The 24,729-nt window shown below is 40.6% G+C and overlaps 1 protein-coding gene across 1 annotated transcript; it reads right to left on the bottom strand.

Moving 5' to 3' along the window:
• Positions 1-227: 227 nt before the first annotated feature.
• Positions 228-24,729, bottom strand: ccdc3b (coiled-coil domain containing 3b). The gene is made up of 3 exons (XM_052017172.1): positions 24,133-24,729; positions 14,197-14,371; positions 228-3,632 (listed from the first exon to the last, which is right to left on the bottom strand). The coding sequence occupies exons 1-3, from the start codon at positions 24,486-24,488 to the stop codon at positions 3,339-3,341; spliced, it is 825 nt and encodes a 274-aa protein (XP_051873132.1). The 5' UTR covers positions 24,489-24,729; the 3' UTR covers positions 228-3,338.

Genomic DNA, 24,729 nt, shown 5'->3' on the forward strand with positions numbered 1-24,729 from the left:
TTCCAGATCATACAATAATAGTTATATTTTAACTGCTACTTTAATGAGCATATAAACCTATGTGGATCAGGATGGTCACTAAATCACCTTACTCTCAAACTTGTATGGTAGAGTAGGATGAGAACAAAACACTTGGAGAGATTATACAGGCCTTAGAGGACTAAGGAAAAGAAAGACCAGACTCTGAAGTTAATTCATTTGTCAAATAAATCTTTCAATGGCTTGCACACCTTTTTATTATTATACAAAATTCAAAAATGGGATTTATTAAAAAGATATATAGTAACTCAAACAGAATGGCAAATAAGAGACACATGTGGCTTGGAAACTACATTTAAGTCACATTCAATAGTTATAGGCCAGAGATATCTTTAAAAGTGGCTTATAAAAATGGCAGCCAAATCACTTGTTCCTGGAATTGCGGCATGATTCCAAACTGATCATTATACAAGAAGATAACATTAAGAACAGAAATGTTTTATCGCTATTCTTGTATGGACTAACCACAAAACATATAACAACTGTTTTATTAACTATATTTGCATTGCTGACACCTTTATCATCACTTTACATTCTGGACAATCTTTCTTTTCCGGTTGGTTCAGGAAGAATGTGAAACTTTTGAGCTGTAGTTTATGTTGGAGGCAAGTTATAAACATAAGAGAGTTAGATAGTTTATTCAAAGTTATCGAAGGATGCAAGACACAATTCACTTATTATGAAGAATGGTACTTGGCTTTGTTTGGGATCCAGTTTTATTGGTCACATGCTTTCTTGCACCATGTTCATCATGAGATGAGAAGGCAAATGACTCACCGTAGGGACATATGTGGGAAGGTAGTTTAGCCAGCGTTTGGAGGAGCACATCCTTGACATTATGAGGTGCAAGTGTGTGGGCGTCCACAGCCTCAAAGTGTACATTTCATTTGGATGATTAACTGAGGGAGCCCTAAATCCTACCTGATTCCACCATCACTCCTTCCCAACCTGTCCTACTGCACACCCCTTCTCAACAGAATGGTGCGGAGTACGCAAAAAGTGAAACAGAAAGAGCCAAAGCACTGTATTTTCCCTTTTCCCTCAGGGGCAGGATTCACCCTCCACATCATCCAGTTCATGACACCAGGAGCTTAGGGTCTGAGGAATGAGAATCCTACCATTCTTAATGTAGTCAGATCCAATTGTAGTCCAAGCTGCACCAAGTATTGCCTTGTGGAAGTCTGAACTTCCTCTCTCCAATATCCTCCATTCAATTTGTCCTTTTGAATCAGAAGAAAGTGGACTTTGAAAGCATAAAACCAGAAACTGTTTATCAACACCTGGATAGAGACCATGTTGGTTAATAATTCTAAATTTGAGCAAAATTGTGCAAAAAAAATTAGCAATTCAGCAAATCAAAGGAAATTCTAACACAATCGGAAAGGCACATTAACCTTCAAATAACACACTTCTCCCAAGTTACTGAGTTTAATCAGAGTGGTACACCTTCTCTCTCCAGGCATGAAGCAACACTCACACTCATACACAAAACACCCACACAATCTGTTTCACCTAAACAAAGGAATAACATATTAAAAGCATTGCAAACACCCAAATGAAAAGTGGTCCTGGATGTCTGAACATTAACATTATGCAATAGTCTGCTGGTGATGGTGATTCAGCCTTTAAATGAAATTAAACCATATTACATAACATGGTAATTAGCATTTTCACAGAGTATTAATGAAGTCCTAAATGCCTGAGATTCTTTTGCCCATGGAAAGAGTTTTCCATTCCATTTCTCATGAGAAGATCTTAGTCTCAGATTTATAATAGGGAGCAGCCTAGGTAATAATAGACAACTAAAATGGTTACAGAATAGTCAAAGGGTGACGATCTTATATATTCAATGAGTACAGAATATGCAAAAACTACAAGAAAGCTAAAGTAGTTTACACGATATGCTATTGTCCACCTGTAATTTGTGCACTTTAAATATTATTAGTGTGTTTTTTATCCTTGAAATTAAAATGCTTCTGGGCTTTTTCTACTCTTTAGTTATTCAAAAGTTGCTTCAATCACAATGGAGTAATAATTTAACAAGAAACATTGTTTTGCTTTGTATGAGATTCTGTACTAGGAAATAGGATATTTTTGCTTTTTGCATTATATTCTCACTTGATCAGTTGAGTAGAGACAAGACAGTGTATAGCTCCTCTTACCAATGTTTCTTCCCAATACATCATGAATTACTGTCCTGGTACTGTTTGTTCTGTTTTCCACACCAACCATTGTTTCTCTGAGGAATCTTGTTAATTTAGCGAAGACTGCAGAAAAGTTTCTGCCAGTTTTCTCTGATGGGTCCCATGCCTGCTTCATCCTGCTTCTATCTAAATTCAATTGGAACGCTGTAGTAGGAAAGCACATGGCTGTCACGTGACAGTAACAACACTGACCCCTCTGGTCGGAGGACAGCATTGCTCCTTGGATGGGAAGTGACACCACTGTCAATCAAGGTGTGGCTCCACCCCACCCATCAGGTGTGGGCATAGGGATTGGACTTGGAGAGCACCTTTGTTCCCGAACCTGTCTGACCATTGGCCTTGGCAGGCACTTTTGTCCTTGACCTCCAAACCATTGGCCTGTCTAAATCACCTGGCCAGGATCCACCCAGCCTCCCTGCACTATAAAGAGTGTTGTAATCCTCTGGCTCTCTCTCTCTTGACTGCCCCAGGAATAGTGAAACAATGCTGCAGAGACCACTGGTAAGAGTGTACACCACCATATGGTTTGGGAGCGTCTAAGTCAGATTCCAGCGAGTGTTAGAGCCAATGCTTGTCTAGGTCAAGGTATTCAGGCATTGAAGTATTTATCCCTTGATAAGCTGTACCTTGTTTACTGTGTGTTTGTGTGTGAGTGTGTGTGTGCATCTCATCCTCGTTGTGATCTCCCCTCATGTTCGTGGTCTCCTCTGTGTGTGTGTGTGTGTGTGTGTGTGCATGCGCGAGTGTGCATCCGTTCCCATTCATTCTGTCCCCACATTTGCCTTTGTGATTAAACTATTTTTAAAATCCAAAGCCTGTGTCCAGAGCCCTCCATCTTTAAGATTCCAAAAGAACCTTTTCACACAACAAACTCTTACTAAAATCAGAAAAATACTTAAATTGCCCAAGAAATATAATGCAAATGTGAAAGCCAAGCAACACACCCGTGTTTTCTAGTTCACTCGACTACATTGTTACTGGGAATAGATAGCTGCTAATAGTGCAGGTAGTTTCCATGTATGCTGCATTCCCATTTAGCAAGTGAAGCATTTCAACTCTAACTTCCAGACCATTACAACTAGTGAGTCTGGAACATTACAGTTTATGGTTGACTGGCTTCTTGACTGGTTTCTTCAGGATCTGTTTGCCAGTGTCCTGTTTAGCATTCAACTTTCCTCTTTCCTTGTTCTGTTCCTTCTGCAGAAGCTGTTTCATGAGCATTGCCTCTCTCTTGCTCTCTTTTTTCACCTGCCTAAGGGAACGTTTAATCCTCTTCACCTTCTCACGCAGATGATTGTTGGCCTTCTCGAGAGATCTCACTTTCTGGGAGAGTTTCCGCACACGATCTTCCTCCTCATAAAGGGCCTTCTGTACGGTTGAGCACAGGAGCTAAATAAGACATTGAATGCGTTCATTAGAATGTGGAGCATTAAGATAAAGCAACAGCTTTTTATAGTGGTCCAATGACTCTAAAGTCAATATCTGTTCAGTATAATGTGTGCGAATCAAAGTATTGCATTTTAACATTGGTAATACCCTTTCAAAGTAACTGGATTACTGTATCACCACTTGTAATATTGTGCAATCCTGTGTGTAACCACTCATGTTGTTTTGGGCAACCAGACGTTTGACTTGTGGCAAAAAAACCATCACCATGTTAGAGTACCCAAACCACACTATTGAGGAACGTATACATGCAGAAACACTGCTTGGATGAAACAAAGTGCCTATTCTTTCCCATATAAACACACTGAATTCACCAAACTTCAAAGGCTTAGAAACCTCCATGAGTTAGCAGCCATATGCTGGTGTTTACACAACTAAGATACACAGCTTACTAGTGCAGAACACTGCTAAGCCTCTTTCTGCTTGTTGTAAACATTTGTAATTCTCTGCCTCAGAGCTGTGAATGTTTGATTGTTGAGTATGTTCAAGGCTGACAGCAATAGAGTTTTGGGTTCAGAACTGTGGATATTGTAATCAATAGGCACAAAATCTTATTAAATGTTCAAGGGACTATATAGCTGGGCTAATTTCTGCTTCTATTTCATTTGTTTTTTTCAGCTAAATCCATCCTATTCTTTCAAATATTGGCTAAGTATAACCTGGAGCCAAATGGGAAAGATCCCAGGTACCACTGATAAGTTCACTCCATTACTCATGAGCCAAACTGTGTTTTGCAGCAATGTGTTTTTAATATTTCAGATTTGCATACTTCAGATTATTTACTAAGGTGAATAATGGATAATTCCAAACTATCATCACAAGGTAGGTCAATTCATATTTCCCTAAATTCCAAAGGTGCTTTACTTGTATGAATACCATTGACTAGCATAAACTAAAGGGTCTAGAAATCCTTCTGTGTTGGAAAAGAGTGCAATAGCGCCTTCTGCACTAAAATAGACCATCAAGGTTTGATGCAACAGAAAGGCTTTTTCCTTTTAACTTTCCAACATAGAGGAACTTGAGAGGGTCCTGGGCCACAAGTCACAAGATTGAGGGGTAATCACTGTGGGGAAAAAAGCTGGGGTGTGTAGGGGTAGGATCAGATCAAGTCAGGTCATTGCTTGATGGTGCGGTTTGAGTGTAGGGGTCAAAGTCGAGATGTAGTGGTTGAAGGGTGTAGGATGTGGTTGTGTACTATACACCACCGGTCAGTACTGCACATGTCTGGGTGCCTCCGTGCATTCACGCATCATACGCATGGAGGATCCAGAATCAAAATGGCACATTTCAGTTTTCTGATAATGTTTTACCAAAACTGCGTGGCTCACATAAACATTGTGCTGCACTATAGAATTTCTAGGTCTAAATGTCTTATACAATGTATATATCATCCACTACAGTAAGTAGTTCTGTTCTTCCAAATTACACAGTGGTTCAAATCCACCCATTGCTGCATAATCCTCAGACTTAATTCTTGCTTTGATTGATTCAATACTTGTCTACAAATCCACCTCCCACCTGCAACCCACCCCCAAACACCCTACATTCCTGAACAATAAATACTTCATATTGAAATGATTGATTGTCAAAATCAAAGTCAAGTTTAATGTCATAAGTACATGTATGCGCAGGTGCATTTGAAAACTTACTTGCAGCAGCATCACCTGACACAGCGTCATATAAGCAGCATTCAAAACAAAAACATAAATTAAACATAAATTATACACAATTTTTACAAGAAAGAACACAAGTAGAACAAAAAAGGAACAAAGTCCATTTTAGTGCAAAGTGATCAAAGTGGTCATAGTGTTGCTAAACTCTAGTGATTAGGGTTGTCTCGGTTAGGATTGGGCCCTGCATCTAAGGAAAGTTGTGCTGACCCTGGTGAAGATCCAGAGCAGGTTCATAAGAATGATCCCAGGAATGAAAGGCTTAATATATGAGGAGCATTTTGTGTCTCAGGGCCTGTACTTGATGGAGTTCAGAAGGATGGGGGGTGGGGGGGGGGAGGGAGGGATCTCATTGAAATAGAGTGGACGTGGAGACCATGCTTCCATTAGTAGGAGAATGATGGATCTGAGGGCCCAGTCCCTTTAAAACTGAGATGAGGAGAATTTCTTCAGCCAGAGGGTGGTGAATCTGTGGAATTCATTGCCACTGAGGGCTGTGGAGGCCAAGTCGTTTGGTGTATTTAAGACAAAGACTGATAGATTCTTGATTGGTAAGGGGGTTAAGGGTTACTGGGAGAAGGCGGGAGAATGGGGTTTAAAAGAAAATCAGCCATGATTAAATGACATAGCAGACTCGATGGGCCGAATGGCCTAATTCTGGTCCTATATCTTATGTCTTATGGATTGAGAACCTGGGAAGTCAATTTAGTTCCTGTATTATTACATAATTAATAATTCCATCTTCCAGTATTTCTAATGACAGATATAATTTTTGATATTTTTGGATTTAATCCTGTTAATTTGTAACAAAAGATTCTATCTACTCTCAGTAGATTCTTTCTATTTAGTTCAGCTCCCCACCTTAGAATAAGGATTTAAGTCTCTTTAATGAATGTTTGAAGGATATTTGCGAGTCCTGAAGGGAGTCTGAGAGATTGTGATATGTGTATCAGCATCTACATGAAGCAATACTCCAAATTTAAAAAAAAGCAGAATTCATTTTGACCAATCAACGTCCTATAGCCATACACAGATTCTTGTTTACAAAAAAAAACACAAATCTATCTTCTTAAAGATACTAGATCCTTATCAGAGATGAAAAAACTGCATAAGATCTCTATACTGCAGCCAACAAAAATAGAAGACTTAAACGTTCCATTTCTTTAAGCACATATTTTAAGGAGAGGCAAGCTCCTTGAGTTCTACATTCTGCTGATTATGTAGATATATTCCTGCATTTTGCATTGTGCTCCCTATACAGAGATGTTCCACAGTTCTGCTCTCTGGATGTTGTATTCCTAGCACAGTATATTCCAGGGTTCTGTACTGTGGTCTCTCCATATGTGTCCATATAAAACAGTATATTAAAGATCACAGGATATTGTTCTGTATTGCTCTGTATGTATCCCCAGAATAAATTGTTAATGGTACATTAACCCAAGTGCACTTTTGCTCCAGAATCACAGGCTTGGAAACTGGTTTGCATATTGCCTGAGTTTTCAGAGGCTACATGATCGAGTTCTGGTTTTACCTGGACTAGATCTTCTCCACGAAAGTCACACCAAAATGGTCTGGGCATTTCCATGCACGCTCATGTTAGTATGTGTGACATTTTCCCTGCATCAGGCTTGTACCAAAAGATGTCATTTTCTTGTTATACAGTTTCACCTATACCTTCATAAACTGGACCTCAAAGTTCCATATTTTGACCATGATGGGAGCAATCTCAGTAGAATTAAGAGCACATTGTGCTAGCTTATTGCTTTTTTTGTTATCTAAGGGGATACCCTGACTAGGAAGCTTGAATGGGCACTCTCAGAGGTTACTGCTGACTGCACAACCAAATCCCAAAGAATCCAGGAAGTGTTGCAGAAGTAACAGGGAGTGCATTTTCCAGCATTTAGCTGCAAAGACACTCATTCTATGGGTGCCTTAGTGATGAAATTGCTGGCAGTTCTGCATTACTGGAGGTGTTGTTTTGTCAATGACTGGCCATCCATTGACAGAAGGACAATGAGTGGAGAAGGAGGCAAAGAAGTTCTTATGTGTGAAGAACCTACTATCAGAGACTCTGCAGAAACTCCACATTCTACCTGGCCCTCGCTGACGAACCATGTTTTTGCAGGCTAAGCTATTCCTAGGCTAACTTCACCAAGATGTATGACATTCTGCAGAAAGATTTATGGCCACATTCCTATGCCTGTACTCTTTTTGTGGGGTTCAAGGTTACATTGACTCTTGACTTCCTCAGCACCAGCTCTTTCCAAGAAGTCAAAGATCACCACCATCATGTCCCTCTGCAGCATCAGAGAGGTCACCAGATACTGTGTTTCAGTAACGGGTGACATCCTTGGCACAGGAGCTGGCCACTGACTGCATTCATGTAGCCAAGTGTCCTGGATGTTTTTAGGAACAGTAAAAATTTTCAACCCCAAAGTGTAAGTCATTGCAGAACACCAGAAGAATTTCCTTTTGGTGAATGCCGTGTTTCTGGGAAGCATTCTTGACTCCTTAAGTCTGAGTGAGTCTGCACTGGTGAACATTTTCAGTAGCCAGAAGTGCCTTGGTGCATGTATCCAAGGTTACTACAGCTCTGCCTGTAGTACAGTACTGTAATATTGACTACAGCTCCGCCTTCAATACTATAATCCCAAACAAACTCATCACCAAACTCCAAGACCTGGGACTCAACACTTCCCTCCGCAACTTCGACTTGACTTTCTGACCAACAGACCACAATCAGTGAGGATAGCCAGCAACACCTCCAACACAATAATTATCAACACTGGTGCCCCACAAGGCTGTGTCCTCAGCCCTCTACTCTACTCCCTATATACTCATGACTGCGTGACCACATTCTGTTCTAATTCCATCTACATGTTTTCAGCTGATACCACCATGGTAGGCCGTATCTCAACTAATGTTGAATCAGAGTACAGGAAGGAGATAGAGAGCTTAGTGACATGGTGTCATGACAAAAACCTTTCCCTCAATGTCGGCAAAACAAAAGAGCTGGTCATTGACTTCAGGAAAGGGGGCGGTGTACATTCTCTCTTCTCTCCTCTCCCATCAGGCAGAAGATACAGGAGCCTGAGGGCACATACCACCAGGCTCAAGGACAGCTTCTATCCCACGGTGATAAGACTATTGAATGGTTCCCTTATATGACGAGATGGACTCTTGACCTCACAATCTACCTTTTTTGACCTTGCACCTTATTGTCTACCTGCAATGCACTTGCCTGTAGTTGTGATACTTTACTCTGTATTCTGTTATTGATTTTATCCTTTACTACCTCAATGCACTGAGTAATGAATTGATCTGTATGAATGGTATGCAAGACAAGTTTTTCACTGTACCTTGGTACAAGTGACAATAATAAACCAGTATCAATACCAATACTCACTGTCTACTCTCACCTGTACACTCTCCAACCCCAGCAACTGTACAGAGAGAGCCATGCAAGCATCAAGTCATAGTGCAAAACATACAGTCTTTTCCCCAAGGGTTGGGGAGTCCAAAACTAGAGGGCACAAATACAAGATGAGAAGGGAGAGATTTACCAGAGACCTGAGAGGTAACTTTGTTACATAGAGAGTAGTGAGTACCTGGAATGAGCTGGCAGAGGAAGTGGTCGAGGTGGGTACAATTACATTAAAGAGGGATTTGGATAGGTACATGGAGGGAAGGGGCTCGGAGGGTTATGGGCTGAATGTGGGCACCTGGGACTAGCAGGGAGGATGCTGTGGTCAGCATGGACCAGTTGGGCCGAAGGGCCTGTTTCGGTGCTGTATTACTCTCTGGCTCTATGACTGTAGGTGAGATTTTGTTGCCTGCATCAGTATGGTACAGCTGAGCTACTTTGGAGGCGGCACAGCTTTGCCACAGCCAGAGGAGACCAAGAACCTCAGGGCCATGAGGGAGAGCTTGCAGAGCAGCAGGTACAAGAGGAGCAGGAGGAAGAATGTGGCTCGCAGGGGAAGGTCCCTGTCCAGCATCCACAGCCAATGTCCAGCATTCTCTTTGTTTTGGATCTCCTAGCACCCTGGTGTTGTGGGAAAAGGTTCTTTGGGGTCTCAAAGGTAGAGGACTCTGGACAGTCTTTGGATTTAAAAAAAAGGTTTTATTTACAAAGACAAATGCGGGAACAGAATGAAAAGGAACAGATGCGCACTCACACATATACACACACACACACACACACAGTGAACTAGTTACAATCAATCAGGGAAAACGCAATACAGTGCCTGAACCCCCTGATTCTGGACAAGCATTGGCTCTACACTACCGGGAATCTACTTAGGATGCTCCTAAACCCCTGTGGAAGTGCACACTCTTACTAGTAGTTCCTCAGCGTGGTTTCAACTCTGGCAGCAATCGAAAAAAGAGGAAGAGCCACGCACGTGTAGCATTCTTTATAGTGCTGGAGAGCTGGGTGGAGCTAGCTCAGGTAATTCAACAGGTCCAATTGATCATGGCCAGGTACAAAAGGTGTGCACGAGAACCAATGGTCAAGAGTGTGTGCTAATGAGCGGGTGGAGCCAGACCTTGATTGACAGTGGTGTCATGTTCGACCAGTACTCGATGGCGTCACATGACAGCCATGATCTTTCACACTACACCTGGTACACAGAATTCTCCTCCTGGCATGTATCCCATTGACTAGGACTTGTATGTACCTTTGAATGACCATGGAGACTGACTTTTCTCCCCTTCAGCACCGACCTCCTCAATATCCTGGGGGAGTTTACCGATGAACATTCAGCAAAAAGGTCATGGGTGTGGGGAGCCAAAGGGCCCTTTTCTGTGCTGTACAGCTCTAAGATTCTGTGACCCTCTGACCAGAAACTTAACTGAACCAGCCACAAAAACACTGGTTCTAAGAGCAGGTCAGAGTCGGGTTATTCTACACTGAGTGACTTGTTCAAATACTTTCCAGCATTTATAAGGCCCAAGACAGGAATGTGATGGAATATTTTCCACTTGCCTGAATAAATTCAGTTCCACCAACTCTCAAGATGCCTGACAACATATAGGACCAAGCAGCCCATTTGATTGGCATCCAATCCCTCAGACAAAGTATTCCCTCTCTCCACCACAGGTGCACCACGGTACCACTATGTACGATGTACAAAGTCCCTTGCAACAATTTTCCAAGGCATGGTAGCGTAGTGGTTAGCGTAACACTATTACAGCGCCAGCAACCCGGGTTCAATTCCAGCCTCTGTCTGTAAGGAGTTTGTACGTTCTCCCCGTGTCTGCATGAGTTTCCTCCAGGTACTCTGGTTTCCTCCCACATTCCAAAGACGTACAGGTTAGGAAGTTGTGGGCATGCTATGTTGGCGCTGGAAGCGTGGCGACACTTGCGGGCTGCCCCCAGAACACTCTACACAAAAAGATGCATTTCACTGTGTGTTTGGATGTACATGTGACTAATAAAGATATCTTATCTTATCTTCTTCAACAATGCCTCTAAAACCCATGACCTCCACCACCTAGATGAATAAGACTATTAGATACACAGGAATACTATTGTCTACAAATCCATCGTCCAAGTCATACATTGCCCTGACCTGGAGATATATTTCTATTATTCATCGTTGCTGACTATAAATCATGGCAAACCCTCCCCAACAATATTGTGGAGTACCTTCACGACACAGGCTGCGGTGGCTGAAGAAGATGGCTCACCATTACTTTCTCAAGAACAATTCAAGCTGGCTGATAAATGTTAGTGAAAAAAACAACAATATGCTGGAGAAACTCAGCAGGCCAGGTAGCATCCGTGGAGAAAAGCAGATGGTCAACGTTTCGGGTCCCAACGTACTGACCCAAAACGTTGATGGCCTGTTTTTCTCCACTGATGCTGCCTGGCCTGTTGAGTCCCTCAAGCATCTTGTTGTTTTTCATCTAGATTCCAGCATCTGCAGTCCTTTATTTCTCCAATAACTGTTAGCCTTGCCAGTAACACTTACATCTGAGAGATGAATAACAAATAGACTCCCTTCTTCATTATGCTACCCACAAAGTGTGAACGAGGTGATGAAATGGCAACAATCGCTAATTTACTCAAAGGTCAATCAAACAACACCCTCGGACCGTCAGCAGAATATAGCTATTATGCACCTCCTCCCCCCATCCCCTTCTCTGCTGCCTTTTCTAGCTTGTTTCTCTCTTTCCCAGTACTGATGAATGGTCCCAACGTTTACCATTTCTCTTTCCACAGATGCTGCCTCACCTGCTGAGTGTTTCCACCATTTTCTGTTTTTATTAAGCTCCTGTCTGTTTTTGACAGGCCATTGATGCCTAAATTGATATTCAGCTGAAAACTGAAAGGTGCAAGTGTTGAGAGATAAGTTAAATATTTATTTCAATTCTTTTTTTCAAATTTTGTCCCATTATCCTCCCATCTGTGTTGGGAGTAAAGTAGGACAAAAGGTGAACAATAATTGGATCCTTACACACTTCAAGTTCTTCCATTCCAGATGTACAGCTTTTCATATATCCACTCTAACCCCCTGTAACAGTGTAAGATCACGCAAGAAACTTATAAATATCCCATTTCTCTGACATTCTTCCAACATTAAATTAAATACACCAACCAATATTAAAGCTAGAAAAGCTGAAAATAGGGATCACTTGAATGGAAACAGGCAGCTGGAGTTTAAAATAGGTTCTTCTCAAACCAACAACAGAACAGTTGTCCTTTCCCAAAACAAGAAATGCATGTTATAATTGAAAACGATACTTTTTAAATTTGGTTTTGGCCTTTTGCTTTGTGGATGCGTAATACTAGAATTCCTGGTGCCAGATCACTGGTTTATTTAAATTCCTCAGCAACGTTGAATGACTTCAGATGGTGCAGCTCTGGTCAAGCACCTTTTTGTTTTGGCTGAGTCACCCAGAGCTGCTTTATTTAATGTGTCAGCATTCAGCACACGGATTGCAGTTTGGAGAAAAGGGTGGGTCACTGGCAGGATAATTATCCTCTTTCCTCTCCTCTGCCTTTTCAATCTTTTTTTAGAAGGTTTTCTGAGGTTGTTTTAATCACTAGGGCTCCTTCGGTAAAATAGGATTAAACACAGACTGGATCATTGAGAAGCTGCAGAGGTTGAACTAAAGTCAGCAAAATGTGCATGAAAAGGTAATAGAATAAAAAGCTTTTTGAAAAGTGTAAGCTATCATTACATTGGCACTCTAACTATACCAGGATCTTGACATCAAATTGCAAGGAAATAAGTTATACATCATAATGGCACAAGTAGATTTCCTGTGCACTTTCTCATATTTATTAAGCTCCCATGACCCCCTTAATTTAAATTCACTCCAACTCTAATACAACTCACTTGCTGCAGTGATGTATTATATGACTGATTTATGGAAGCAAAAATATTATTAATGACCAAAGAGCCAGCACGCAAAATATTTGTTTCTGTTCACCAAACTTCACAAAACTTACAAAAGATGCTAAGAACTGTTATTTCTTCCGCAGATCTCCTATTCCCAGTTTGTATATTATAGAGGTATTTTCATCACTAACTCATATGGTGTTGTGCATTCATAAAACAAGTTCACGCAGAGAAATAATTTGAGTAATTTGGCTTTGTTCTCCCTGCTGAAAGATAGCTTTAATTTTTACACTAAATTCTTAGCTTTCTGCTAGTTATTCATTCCCCATTAGTAGTTGTTACTACCTTTTAATGTCTTAACAATTAGTCATCGAACAGACACCATGGGGTGAAGGGCCTTTTCCTGTATTGTACGGTTCTGTGTTGTATGTAGTCAATTGGACACAAGCAAATTTAACAGGTTGATCTAATCATTCTTTTGACATGTAATCCTTTAATTGAGATCCAATACAAGTGGCAAGACATTATGGGCCAAGAATGTTGAACATCTGAATTGAGGCAGAGGGCAGAGGGCAGAGGGCAGAGGACAGGGGCCCTCCACTTCTCCTTAGCTCCCCCATAAGTAAGTAAAACAACTTTTGACTTACCTTTGAAAGGCAGCCTGCACTAGTCCCTGTAAGAAGCTGCAGAGAGTAGTGGACTCTGCCTAATACATCACTGACACATCCCTCCCCACCATCGGTATCTAGAGGAGGCGCTGCCTCAAGAAGGCAACATCCATCATTAAAGATCCCCACCCTCCGGGCCATGCTACCTTTTCGCAGCTACTGTCGGGCAGGAGGTACAGAAGCCTGAAGTCCCACACCTCCAGGTTCAAGAACAGCTACTTCCCTTCAACCATTTGGTTCTTGAACCAACTAGCAAAACCCTAATCACCAGTACAGTTTAGCTACACTATGACCACTTTGATCACTTTGCACTAAAATGGAATTCATTTTTATTCTAATTGTGTTTTTTTTCTTGTAAAAATTACGTATAATTTATATTTAATCTATGTTTTTCTTGTGAACGCTGCTTTTATAACATACCATGTGCCTGTGATTCTGCTGCAAGTAAGTTTTTCATTGCACCTGTGCATACACTTACTTGTGCATATGACAATAAACTTGACCTTGACCTTGACCTGCTGGTTTGGTTACTTGAGGGAACTAACTATCGTATACATAAGACAAGATGAGATCGCTCAGTCTAGTTTGTTGAACTGGTCTGAAACTGGCAGTAGGACCCCAATTTGCATATACTGGGCAATCTTTTATAAGGTGTGCACTTGGGCCAACTGAGCAGCACAAGCCAACATGGAAGATGATGCATTTTGTACACAAGTGAATATACGAGACTCACATTATATTGTAAAAGTATAGTAATATTCAACGCTAAACCTTTTCCTGACTATTAATTTATTAAATAAACTAATCAAGGAAGTCCTACCCGATTATCCTCTTGCAGTTCCCACTCAGGTGAGTAGGTGTGATGATGGGTGCCAGTGGTACAATTGGAGAACTGGAAGAGACTGGCAAACATCTGGTTGTTCTCTGTGGTGTCAGGGAAAATTGGATCCTGGAAATTGATTCCATGTGGCACAATGTTGTAATTTTCATCCAGCCTAAAAACAAGTGGATATTTTATAAACTTATTCAAGTCAGATCACTATGTCCCATACTTTGCCATACATTAAAGCACTGTACTATTCCAGCAGTTGATTTTGATGGTTATACCACTCCAAACAAGAACCTCACAGATTTAACCTGTTTCCTCTCTGACTTGTGCAGGACCTTGATGGAATAGCAATACTGGGCTCTGTCCACTTTTGTACAAAAGCAGAGTTTAACATCTTTGAGCACCATGAACCAATGGTTATTGTTGCAAATAGCTGGATTTAAGAACTGTGAAATGAGATTCTCAGAAACCACAACCTCATGTAACTAAACCAGAATGTTGCAATCTGCCGTCATGAACTGACAGATCTAATTTTAAAAATGGAATGTAAAGGGAGGAGAAAGAAGTAGAGACTGTTGCTTGAAGATAGGAGATTTTCCAGGCAATTTTTGCAATAGGAACAAGGAGGAAGTAATCTTATGTCAGAAGTGGGGTTGGAGTCTGAATCCCTGTCAGTTTTTCAAAGAGAGAGACTGTTGCTACCCTTCAGTACTGAGGTCCATAAAGTATTTATATTTTGGTAATATTAATACAAAGGCAAAATTATATGAATGCTAGAAATCTGAAACAAAAATAGAAAATGCTTGAAGTATCAGCAGGCCAACAAGCAGCTGTGGGGAAAGAAATAGAGCTAAAGTTTTAGGTTAATGACCATTCCTCAGAACTTTCAGAAAATAAAATAAATCTTTGTTTCTAGGTGATAAAATAGTGATGGAAAAGCTGAAGGATGTATTATACCCATCCCATTTTTATATAAAAAAAGTATAGAGCAGGGCAGAATAGGCTGTCCATTTGTTTTTACTGCCACAACTATGATAAGATAAGATTTCTTTATTAGTCACATGTACATTAAAACACACAGTGAAATACATCTTTTTGTGTAGTGTTCTGGGGGCAGCCCGCAAGTGTTGTCATGCTTCCGGTGCCAACATAGCATGCCCACAACTTCCTAATCCGTACGCCTTTGGAATGTGGGAGGAAACTGGAGCACCCGGAGGAAACCCACGCAGACACGGGGACAACGTACAAACTCCCTACAGACAGTGGCTGGATTTGAACCCAGGTCACTTGCGCTGTAAAGCGTTATACTAACTGCTACACTACCGTTATCACACGGACTGTTACTGAGTAGAAGGCGGCCTTGTAACTCAACCTTAATCAGCCTTCCAAGTTATCTACTTATTCCCACTCCCCTGTACGTGCAAATTTCTCTCTTTTAAAATAATTGGCATTTTGCTTTGAAAGACCATTATGGATTCTACTTCCATCATTCTTGTGGCAGTGCATTTTACGTCTTGCCAACTAATTACAGATTTTAAACCAAAATCCTGCAACCTATCTTCATATTTTTGTTTCTGACATTAAATTTACACTATTCACAAGTCACTGGGAATATTATTCTTTAGTAGATGGCCCTTATCAGCTCTATATTCTGATTCTGATTCCTGATTCTGATATATCACTATCAGATCTTCTGTTAGTTATCTTTGCTTTAACTGTATAACCCTATTTATCTCAATCCTCTTCATAGGTAAATCTATTTATTTTGCTCAATGGACCTTATCTGATAGCTCTCCACTGCAGTGACACCCTGACTGAATATTATGGCCTTGAGTTTTCTGTCAGTGGGAGGCTGCCCATTCTTCTGGTGGTAATGACGTTCTGACTGAAGTCTTGTCTATGTAATTGCCATTGTGGAGCTCCAGAGCAAAGCTGAGTCTGTGTAGGCTGAGAAAACTTCGACAGCTGACTGAACATTCCTCCCAGCTTAGCTGACTGTCAAAACTTCCAAAGTGATTTATATTTTGGAATAATTCAGACTACTAAAAATCAAACTATTGTTTGAAAAAAAAATAAAAGAAAGAAAGCACCAGAATACTTAACAAAACAAAGCAATTAAAACCATTTAATTAAACTCAATTAATTCCAAAAGTGTAAGCAATCTAACACCAATCTTTGTCCTGCATCTTTGTCCCTCTCCATTGAAATGACTAGAGGCATTTATAGTTACCAGGTGTTGGATTCCACTGTTTTGAGTAGTTTTTTTTAACACCTCAAGTGGCTGCACAAGGAATGGCCACTTCCTAGCTTATTGGTTCATCCATCAGGTGAATATGTGTTTTTTCTTTGGTTGGTTTGGCCACAGGTATCTAATAGGTTTCCTGATTGGACAATTGTTAGCTAAGAAGTACCTCTTATCTCAGGCATAAAAGATGTTATTTTTGTTAATCACTCTCTTGCTCTCTCCCCCCACCCCCACCCCTGGCCCTAGCTCATCTTTAGTTCCTTTGTGTCGGCTCATCTCCTAGTAGTAAAGCTAATGCCATGTGCCCTGTAACTGTTTCTTTGTTTTAAACTTTTCCAATAAAACTTTTCCAATATAACTTTGTAAAGCACCAAGTTGTTTTCAACTCATTCCTGGACTCCTGAAAGAACCTGCAGATTTGAAAATAACTGGGTCTGACACAGGAAATCTGGGACATTCACATTCATGCTAGTACAACTGATCCAAAGAGCTAAATTTGCATTTCCCACCTGAGACATTCTCTCTTCTCCACTCTCCGACTGGGCAGAAGATACAAAAGCCTGAAACCATGTACCACCAGGCTCAAGGGCAGCTTCTATCCCACTGTTATAAGACTATTGAACGATTCCCTAGTACGATAAGATGGATTCTTGACCTCACAATCTATCTCGTTATGACTTTGCACTTTATTGTCCACCTGCACTGCACTTTCTCTGCAGCTGTGACACTTTACACTGCATTCTGATCTTGTTTTACCTTGTACTACCTCAATGCACTGTGTAATGAATTGATCTGTATGAAGGGTATGCAAGCTTTTCACGTCCCTCGGTATGTGTGACAATAATAATTCCAATTCCAATTTCACATAGAGTAAATGGCAAACTCAGGTTGCTCACTGCTGGTCAGATTGTCTGGTGCCCAAACTGCTAGTGTTTTGTTTGTAAAGGATATCATGGCATACTTCAGAGAAGGGTTGAGTGTTCTACTGGTGTCCTGGCCAGCATTCTTTTCCCAACCTTTATCTCCAGAACCAATAATCCACCTTTTCCTGCAAACCTGCATTATTCTTGCTGTCTTCACAATCTACCTTGTTATGGCCTTGCACCTTATGTCTACCTGCAGTGCACTTTCTCTGTAACACTTTATTCTGCACTCTTATTATTTTACCTTGTACTACCTCAATGTTTAATGAACCATATGCAAGACAAGTTTTTCATTGTACCTCAGTACATGTGACAATAATAAACCAATTTACCAATTTAATTTCCCAATTTAGTCTTCGAAAGTAAATTATTGGTTTGTGAGAATGAAATATCCAATGTTTATAAAATACTTGTAGGGCTTGATGAGGTAAATGCAGGAATGATGGTTCTACGACCAGGGATCATGGTCTCAAAACAAGGGTTGACAATTCAGGACTGAGATGAGAAGAAACTTCTTCACCCAGAGCAGAACGAATCTTTGAAATTCTCTACCCAAGAGGGCTGAGGAGACATTTGCCACTGAGTATATTCAAGAATTAGATCAATAAATGTTTGGTTGTTAAGGGAAGCAAGGGATATGGACTTCATATAGGAAAGTGGAAATGAATGAAAAGATCTTATTGAATGGTAGAGCAGGTGCTGGGGCTGATTGGCTGACTCCTGCTTCTATTTCTTATGTTCAGTTGGGACATGTTTTGGAATGTCAAGAGAACATTGTGAAAGCATTACATGTGATTGGACAGGGATTCCTCTATTTACATTTGTATGTTAGTGTTTACATGCTTTCCCCATAACCATGTGGGTTTTCCTTCCATATCCCAAGGATATGTTGTGGTAAAAATGACCCCGTAATGTAAGTAAGCAGCAAAAAGAATCAAAGAAGAGTTGATGAGCATATAAAACAGAATAAACTGCAGGGATACAGTGAAATAGGATTGATGGGATTTCTTTTCTGTAAGCTTGCATGGACAAGATGGGCTGAATGGCCACCTTCTGTGTCACAAAAAGTAAGTAAGTAAGTACATCCACATGGATATAAGGCAATCCAAACTAATGATGTAAATTCACCAAATCTGTACATAGTTAGGGAAATTTATAAATGTTCTATTTCTTATCTGATGCTGGATTATCATGGTCTAATAAAACAGACCAATATCTCCCTACCTGAAGTAACCAAAACCACACCAAGTAGTTGGGGAACTTAAATTCTGGAATGAAAAACTGGTAATTGTGAAACAGGCAATTTGTTGTAAAAATTTACCTGATACCCTTTAGAGAAAAAAATCTGCTATCCTGTTTAGTTTGGCCTTTGAGATTCCCAATCACCCTAAAACTAGCCCAGGTCAGAATGCCCACAATCCATGGAAGAACTTTAAAAAAAAGTGAAGTGATTATTAAGTTGATTAATGTGTCTTATGTGCTATCTGGCAGTTTGGCTGTGTGATTTATGGTATTGGTATAGTACAGTTGGTGGCCTCATTGCATGATTTATGGAATTAATCGTTTTTACCCAGTGGTCAGATTGCGTGAATGATGATATATTACCAAACAAAGCAAAATTTGGCCAAATCTGTTGAGAGGCTTCATTAATACCAAGAGATCTAATTTTAAAAATTGGCTGCCTTTTTACAATAAAGTGGTATTTTCTTATTATTATCGAAACATTGAAGTATAAATTGTGGAGTTATGTGGTTGTCCAGTGCAATTTGAGTGCATGGAAGCTTTGGGCCTGGGGAATAATTTTGGTCAAAGAATAATCAGAAAATATGTATTTTCAGCCTATGGAAATAATTATTTCATTTAAAAATAATAATACTGTGCAGTCTCAGATCTAATATTACCTTGACTGCCCATGGCATTGATACATTAGAAATCCACTGTGTTTACCTTGACAATTACCTTTTGAAAATGCAAGGAATTACATTGCTTACCTATTGTTAATAAAGTTCCATTTGTAAGTATAGTGCAGTTAATGTTAATCAAGGTGACATCAACTAACTCTAGCTGGTTCATGGAGAGGTTCCTGACTGATATCAGTTTAGTTTTGTAATCATATCTGATGCAGAATACAGTGATATTTTGGTAATTAACAATCTTATTAATTCAGGTGGAAAATAATCAGGCAAGGTCAAGTCTAATGAACAAAGGTTATGTGCTGGTTACAGATAATTCTGACCCAATATAGACTTGAGGACTATTTTTGAGTTCTCAATATTGGCAAGCTTTCTTAGGTTGGTGTATTTGTAGATTGGCAGTGGTTTACAACAGCAATACCAACTCTGAAAAACTGACATTAAGCTTTAAGAGTGCAGCTTATATGACAGTTTACTTTACCTCGCACAAACCTTATAACAGATCTGATAATTCATTTGATTTGATATTTTTATCTTGATTTTTCTTTCTAGCTTAATGCTAGAAATCTTTGGAAGTAAGTTGGTGAGCTCCACTGTAACATAGTCTGTGCTTTTACATTAATTATAAACTAAAGTACTACAACCATGTTGATACTTGTGTATATCTGTAAAGGAGGATGAAAATTAATTATGTGTGTCATTGAAATCCCCTAAAGAGTATACTCTTGTTTTCTTTTCCTTTAACACATGCCAAATCACCTTGGTATGGGCATTAATTTCCAAATAATTTTGTTTGCTTTGCTAGACCTTGCAACTGAACTTTAAAATCTGTCATCAGAATGATTTTTAATAACTGCAAAAACAATGCATATAAACTGGAAACTAGGGAATTGGATGCAAAATCCATTTGGCCTATATCAGCAAACCCCAGAAAATCGCTACTAGAATGTTTCCTGCAACCAGTCACCTTCACATTTTGTCAATGATCTTCCTTCCTTTATATGATCCAAAAACAAAGATGTTTTCAGATGAGTTCAGTGTTCTGTTTCATTTCCAATTCCTCACATAACAATGTGGTTCAGACCATTATCAGAATTGAATTCTGCTCCTCTCCCTACTCCCTATCAATGGCAGGCACGGTAGTGTAGCGGTTAGCATAACGCTTTACAGCACCAACGACCCAGGTTCAAATCCGGCCACTGTATGTAAGGAGTTTGCACGTTCTCCCCGTGTCTGCATGGGTTTCCTTCGGGTGCTCCGGTTTCCTCCCACATTCCAAAGACGTACAGGTTAGGAAGTTGTGGGCATGCTATGTTGGCACCAGAAGTGTGGCGACACTTGCGGGCTGCCCCCAGAACACTACGCAAAAAGATGCATTTCACTGTGTGTTTCGATGTACATGTGACTAATAAAGATATCTTATCTTATCTTATCTTATCTTACCATTTACCTGAAGTTTAACAGGACTAGCTACATAAATACTGTAGGTATGAAAGCAAGTACTCTGCAGTTTGTGTGTTATATCCTGATTACAAAAGTCTTTTTAACACCAATGCCCAAAGTCCATGTCATGCAGAACGAAATGGCTTGATTGGGTCCTCACTCACCACTCTAAACATTCACTCCCTCTACCATCATAGCAGTATGGTTGCAGCATGTACCATTTGCAAGATGCAGTCCACCAACTTACCAATACTGTTTCGACACCTCCTACCAAACCTGTCAACTCTACCACCTAGAATGACTTGCAGAAGCCACATGGCAATATCATCAGCTCAGTGTGGATCTACAAGTGAAATGCAACACCATCCTGACTTCAGAATATATCACTGTTATCTCATTGTCACTGAGTCAAACTTCTGGAATTCCCATCTAAAAGCTATCGCTGCAGCCTGTTCATTCTCAGGTACCAACCTGTAATTGTAATTGGGCTTGAATCATATCAAAGCTTCTCAGTTCAAAGACCAAGAATGAATTTAATTTTTAGTGACAGTCTTCAAGGCTACTTTGAACATACATTTCATTCTTCCTATTGCTTAAAATTAAATGAAAGAAAAACATCCAAGAAAACTTTTGATAACTGTTTCTTAGTTGTTTCCTGTGGTCTGCCTCAACACATATGCTTAGGATTAATCATATTTGATATGTAGCGTTTCACCAATGGAATGCACCATCTCATGTCATTATTTTTCAAGTAAATATTTGAATACTGTTAATAGATCCATTTGATCTTTTAGTAATCATTGCATTTTGGAATTTCAATTGAAATATAGTTCCAATTTTATTGTCAATCATGTTCTATCATACTCAAAGTGATTGCAATACAAATTCTGATGAAAAGTCATTGTCCTGAAATGATAACTCTGTTCTGTCTCCACAGATCCTTCCTGACCTGTCAAATAGTTCCTTCTTTTTCCATCTTTACTTCAGATCTCCAGCATCTGTGGCTTTTTTTTATTTCAATACATCCTTATAGACTTAAGATGGATGGGAAGATCTCCATCAGGCCGTAGCAAAGATCCACATCTGCATTCTTCTTCCTGTTCCATTTAAACTTGGTGGGCATAAACATGGACACTGAAGCCTCCATGAGATAGAAGCACCTCCAACTTCTGAACTGAAGAAATTTCTTCAGATAAGACAGATTGCAACCTCACCATCAGATCAGATGGACAGGAATAGCTGTTTCTAATTAACAGAAGAATGTTCACCTCATTGTGAAACATCTGCATCAAATAGAAGTAACCACTAGATTGGAACATCTGCATTGAATTAGAGAAATCAGCAGAAGATAAAATGGTGCATCTCTACCAGTTGGATGTGTGTATCTGCATCAAGGCAGAAACATCTGCATCAGATAAAATCACCTGTACCGCACAAATGTAACATTTCGATCAAATGGATGCATGTCTTCCTCTGGGCAGATACAACTGTATCAGGTAGAACCGCATGTATCATAAAGAATGGGGCATTTCTATCTGATGAGCATCCCCCTCTAAAACTGGACAGGAACATCTGCATCATGGAAACATCTGCACTAAACAGAATATCACATTTCATCTGGTTAGAAACATAAGTTTATGCAAACATTTGCATCAGATAGAAACATCAACATAAGACAGAAGGGAACATTTTACTTATACATGCATCTGGACAGAAGCATCTACATCAGATTGAAACATCAGCACCAGAACTAACACTTTGCTCAGATGGTCACATGCATTTGCATCTGAACAGGAGTGTTGGCATCAGAGTTGTGAATCAGGCAAAATGTGGTAATTCAGTGGAATAGACACGTGTCTGAATCAAGATAGAAACTTCTATATCAGAGACAAAGGAACATCTCAATCAGATAGACAAAAACATTTGCCTCTCTGCAAAAAAGGTTGTTCATCGGATAGATAGAAACAAATGCATCCCAATCTGACATTGTATCTGCATCAGACAGGCAACCATCTCCCTGCACCACTTTCTAACTGATATCCAGGGAGATATCATTCCCCACTAGATGGGCAGAAACAACTTCTTGGCTCTCTGATGGTTAGAAAAGCTGAACAGAGACTTCACTCTCCTCCATGGGGCAGAAATAAAATCTACCCTCACCAGAAGAGCAAAGATACTCAAGCATCCATCTCTGTCCCTGAACCATCCCATGTGCTGACTCAATTATTTACCAAGCAATAGTTCAGTCAAAGTAACCATAGGATAATAAATGAACATCTCCACCTACTGTGGGTGGCAGAACCCTTTTCCCTGGTACCTCATGGACAGCAGACTCCTCAGTTACAGTCCCCTTAAAGCCCCAAACACCCAGTGATTTTCTACTCATTAATAAAAGTGTCAATGGTTACACCAGGCAATGGTTAAAACCACCCTAGTGGAGTTCCACGCTCGGTGGGCCCCTCAGGGGATCGCGTGTGTCGTGGACGGTACAGACACGATTCTTATTTGAAGTGTCGCGTTGACGGGTGTAGAGTCACGTGTGTGTTTCGGTAGTATTAGTTTGCATCCTCTACTGTAGTATGTCGTTGCGTAGTTTCTTCTTTTCTGTATTAGAAGTTGTGTATTGACACTGGTTGTCTTTTGTAGTGCTTTTAGTGAATAAACGTTTATTATTTTAAAAAATGGTTAAAACCACATGTCACTGTTCACAATGACAACTCTAACAAGTTGGCCTGTTATTTCTTGGATTGGATCTAAATTATATCCCGAACAGTTCAGGGTCCACTTCTCTGTACCAAGGAGGTAGCTAGCAAGTAAAGCAACCCACACATTCACCAATGGTCCTTGAACCTAAGCCCTGTGGCAATTAAATGTGTGGGAACAAACGTCTAATGAACTTCTTGGGGAAATCCCTGAAGTTACTGGCATTTCATCCAAGTGAAATAGATCAGAGAGCCAAGCCCAGAGAGCAGTTAGCGCGCACGTCCAATCAGACCAAAAGATGCTCAACATTCGTGGGAACCCAAATTCTAAAGACGTACGGGTTAGGAAGCTGTGGGCATGCTATGTTGGCGCTTGAAGCGTGGCTACACTTGCGGGCTGCCCCCAGAACACTCTACCCAATAGATGTATTTCACTGTGTGTTTCGATGTAGATGACTAATAAAGATATCGTATCTTATTTTAATTGATTTAATGGCGCATTGTATCTGCGATTGCAAGTAGGATCGACATAAATCGAATAGTGGGGTCTCGAACAGAATAGAAGGTGTCTCGGCAGTGGAGATAAATGCAACTTTTGGGGTGTTGACTTGCCACACCAAAGCATCCTCCCCCATCCCCTGCGACCATACACGTACACGACCCCTCACTGCCCTCATTCTCTCCCCAGGAGACTGTCCTACCTGACGAAGAAATAGTAGGTGTTGTTTTCCACGACGGTATATGAGTGGCAGGGGAAGTAACCCAGTCCAGTCAAGTTAAACCTGGCTCCGGCTGGCATTTCCAACATACTGCCCCACGCCTGGTCACATAACAGCTCCACTTCTGCCGAATAGAAGAGGTCTGTGTCATACTGCCACGGAAGGTAGTTGTGCACGCTGTAGGTGTCCTTGTAGATAGCCAATACCTTGGCAAAGACGATAATTTCGGCCAGTTCAGCTCGGCACGGCTCGCTTTGTGGTCTCCAGTCGTGGGGAAGCTGACAGCCCCAAGACCGTCCCAGGACCGTCAGTGCCAAGAGAGTGCAGAGCCACCTCATTCTGACACCGTCCGACCCCGTAGTGCAGTGGGTCAGAAAGCCTTCTCCAGAGAGTGCAACGTATCGGGTACTTTGTTTAGGGAGGTTGGGGCTGCTTTGAACTCTCACCAACCTGCGCAAACTTTCTCTGCTTCGTTCTTCCCTGTCCTCTGACCACTCCGCATCCTTTGAAGGTGCGTTAGAGAATGCAAATAATAGCCTATCTAACGAGATCCGTGTGGGTTGCCGGTGTGTGTGTGTG

Source organism: Pristis pectinata, chromosome 6, assembly GCF_009764475.1.
Source record: "Pristis pectinata isolate sPriPec2 chromosome 6, sPriPec2.1.pri, whole genome shotgun sequence".
NCBI classification, from domain to species: Eukaryota; Metazoa; Chordata; class Chondrichthyes; order Rhinopristiformes; family Pristidae; genus Pristis; species Pristis pectinata.

Coding starts and splice junctions, on each gene's coding strand:
- ccdc3b (XM_052017172.1), bottom strand. CDS start 24,488: ATGAGGTGGCTCTGCACTCTCTTGGCACTGACGGTCCTGGGACGGTCT. Junction 14,372..24,132: donor ACCTACTATTTCTTCGTCAG/GTAGGACAGTCT, acceptor ACTTGTTTTTAG/GCTGGATGAAAATTACAACA. Junction 3,633..14,196: donor AACTGCAAGAGGATAATCGG/GTAGGACTTCCT, acceptor TGTCTTATTTAG/CTCCTGTGCTCAACCGTACA.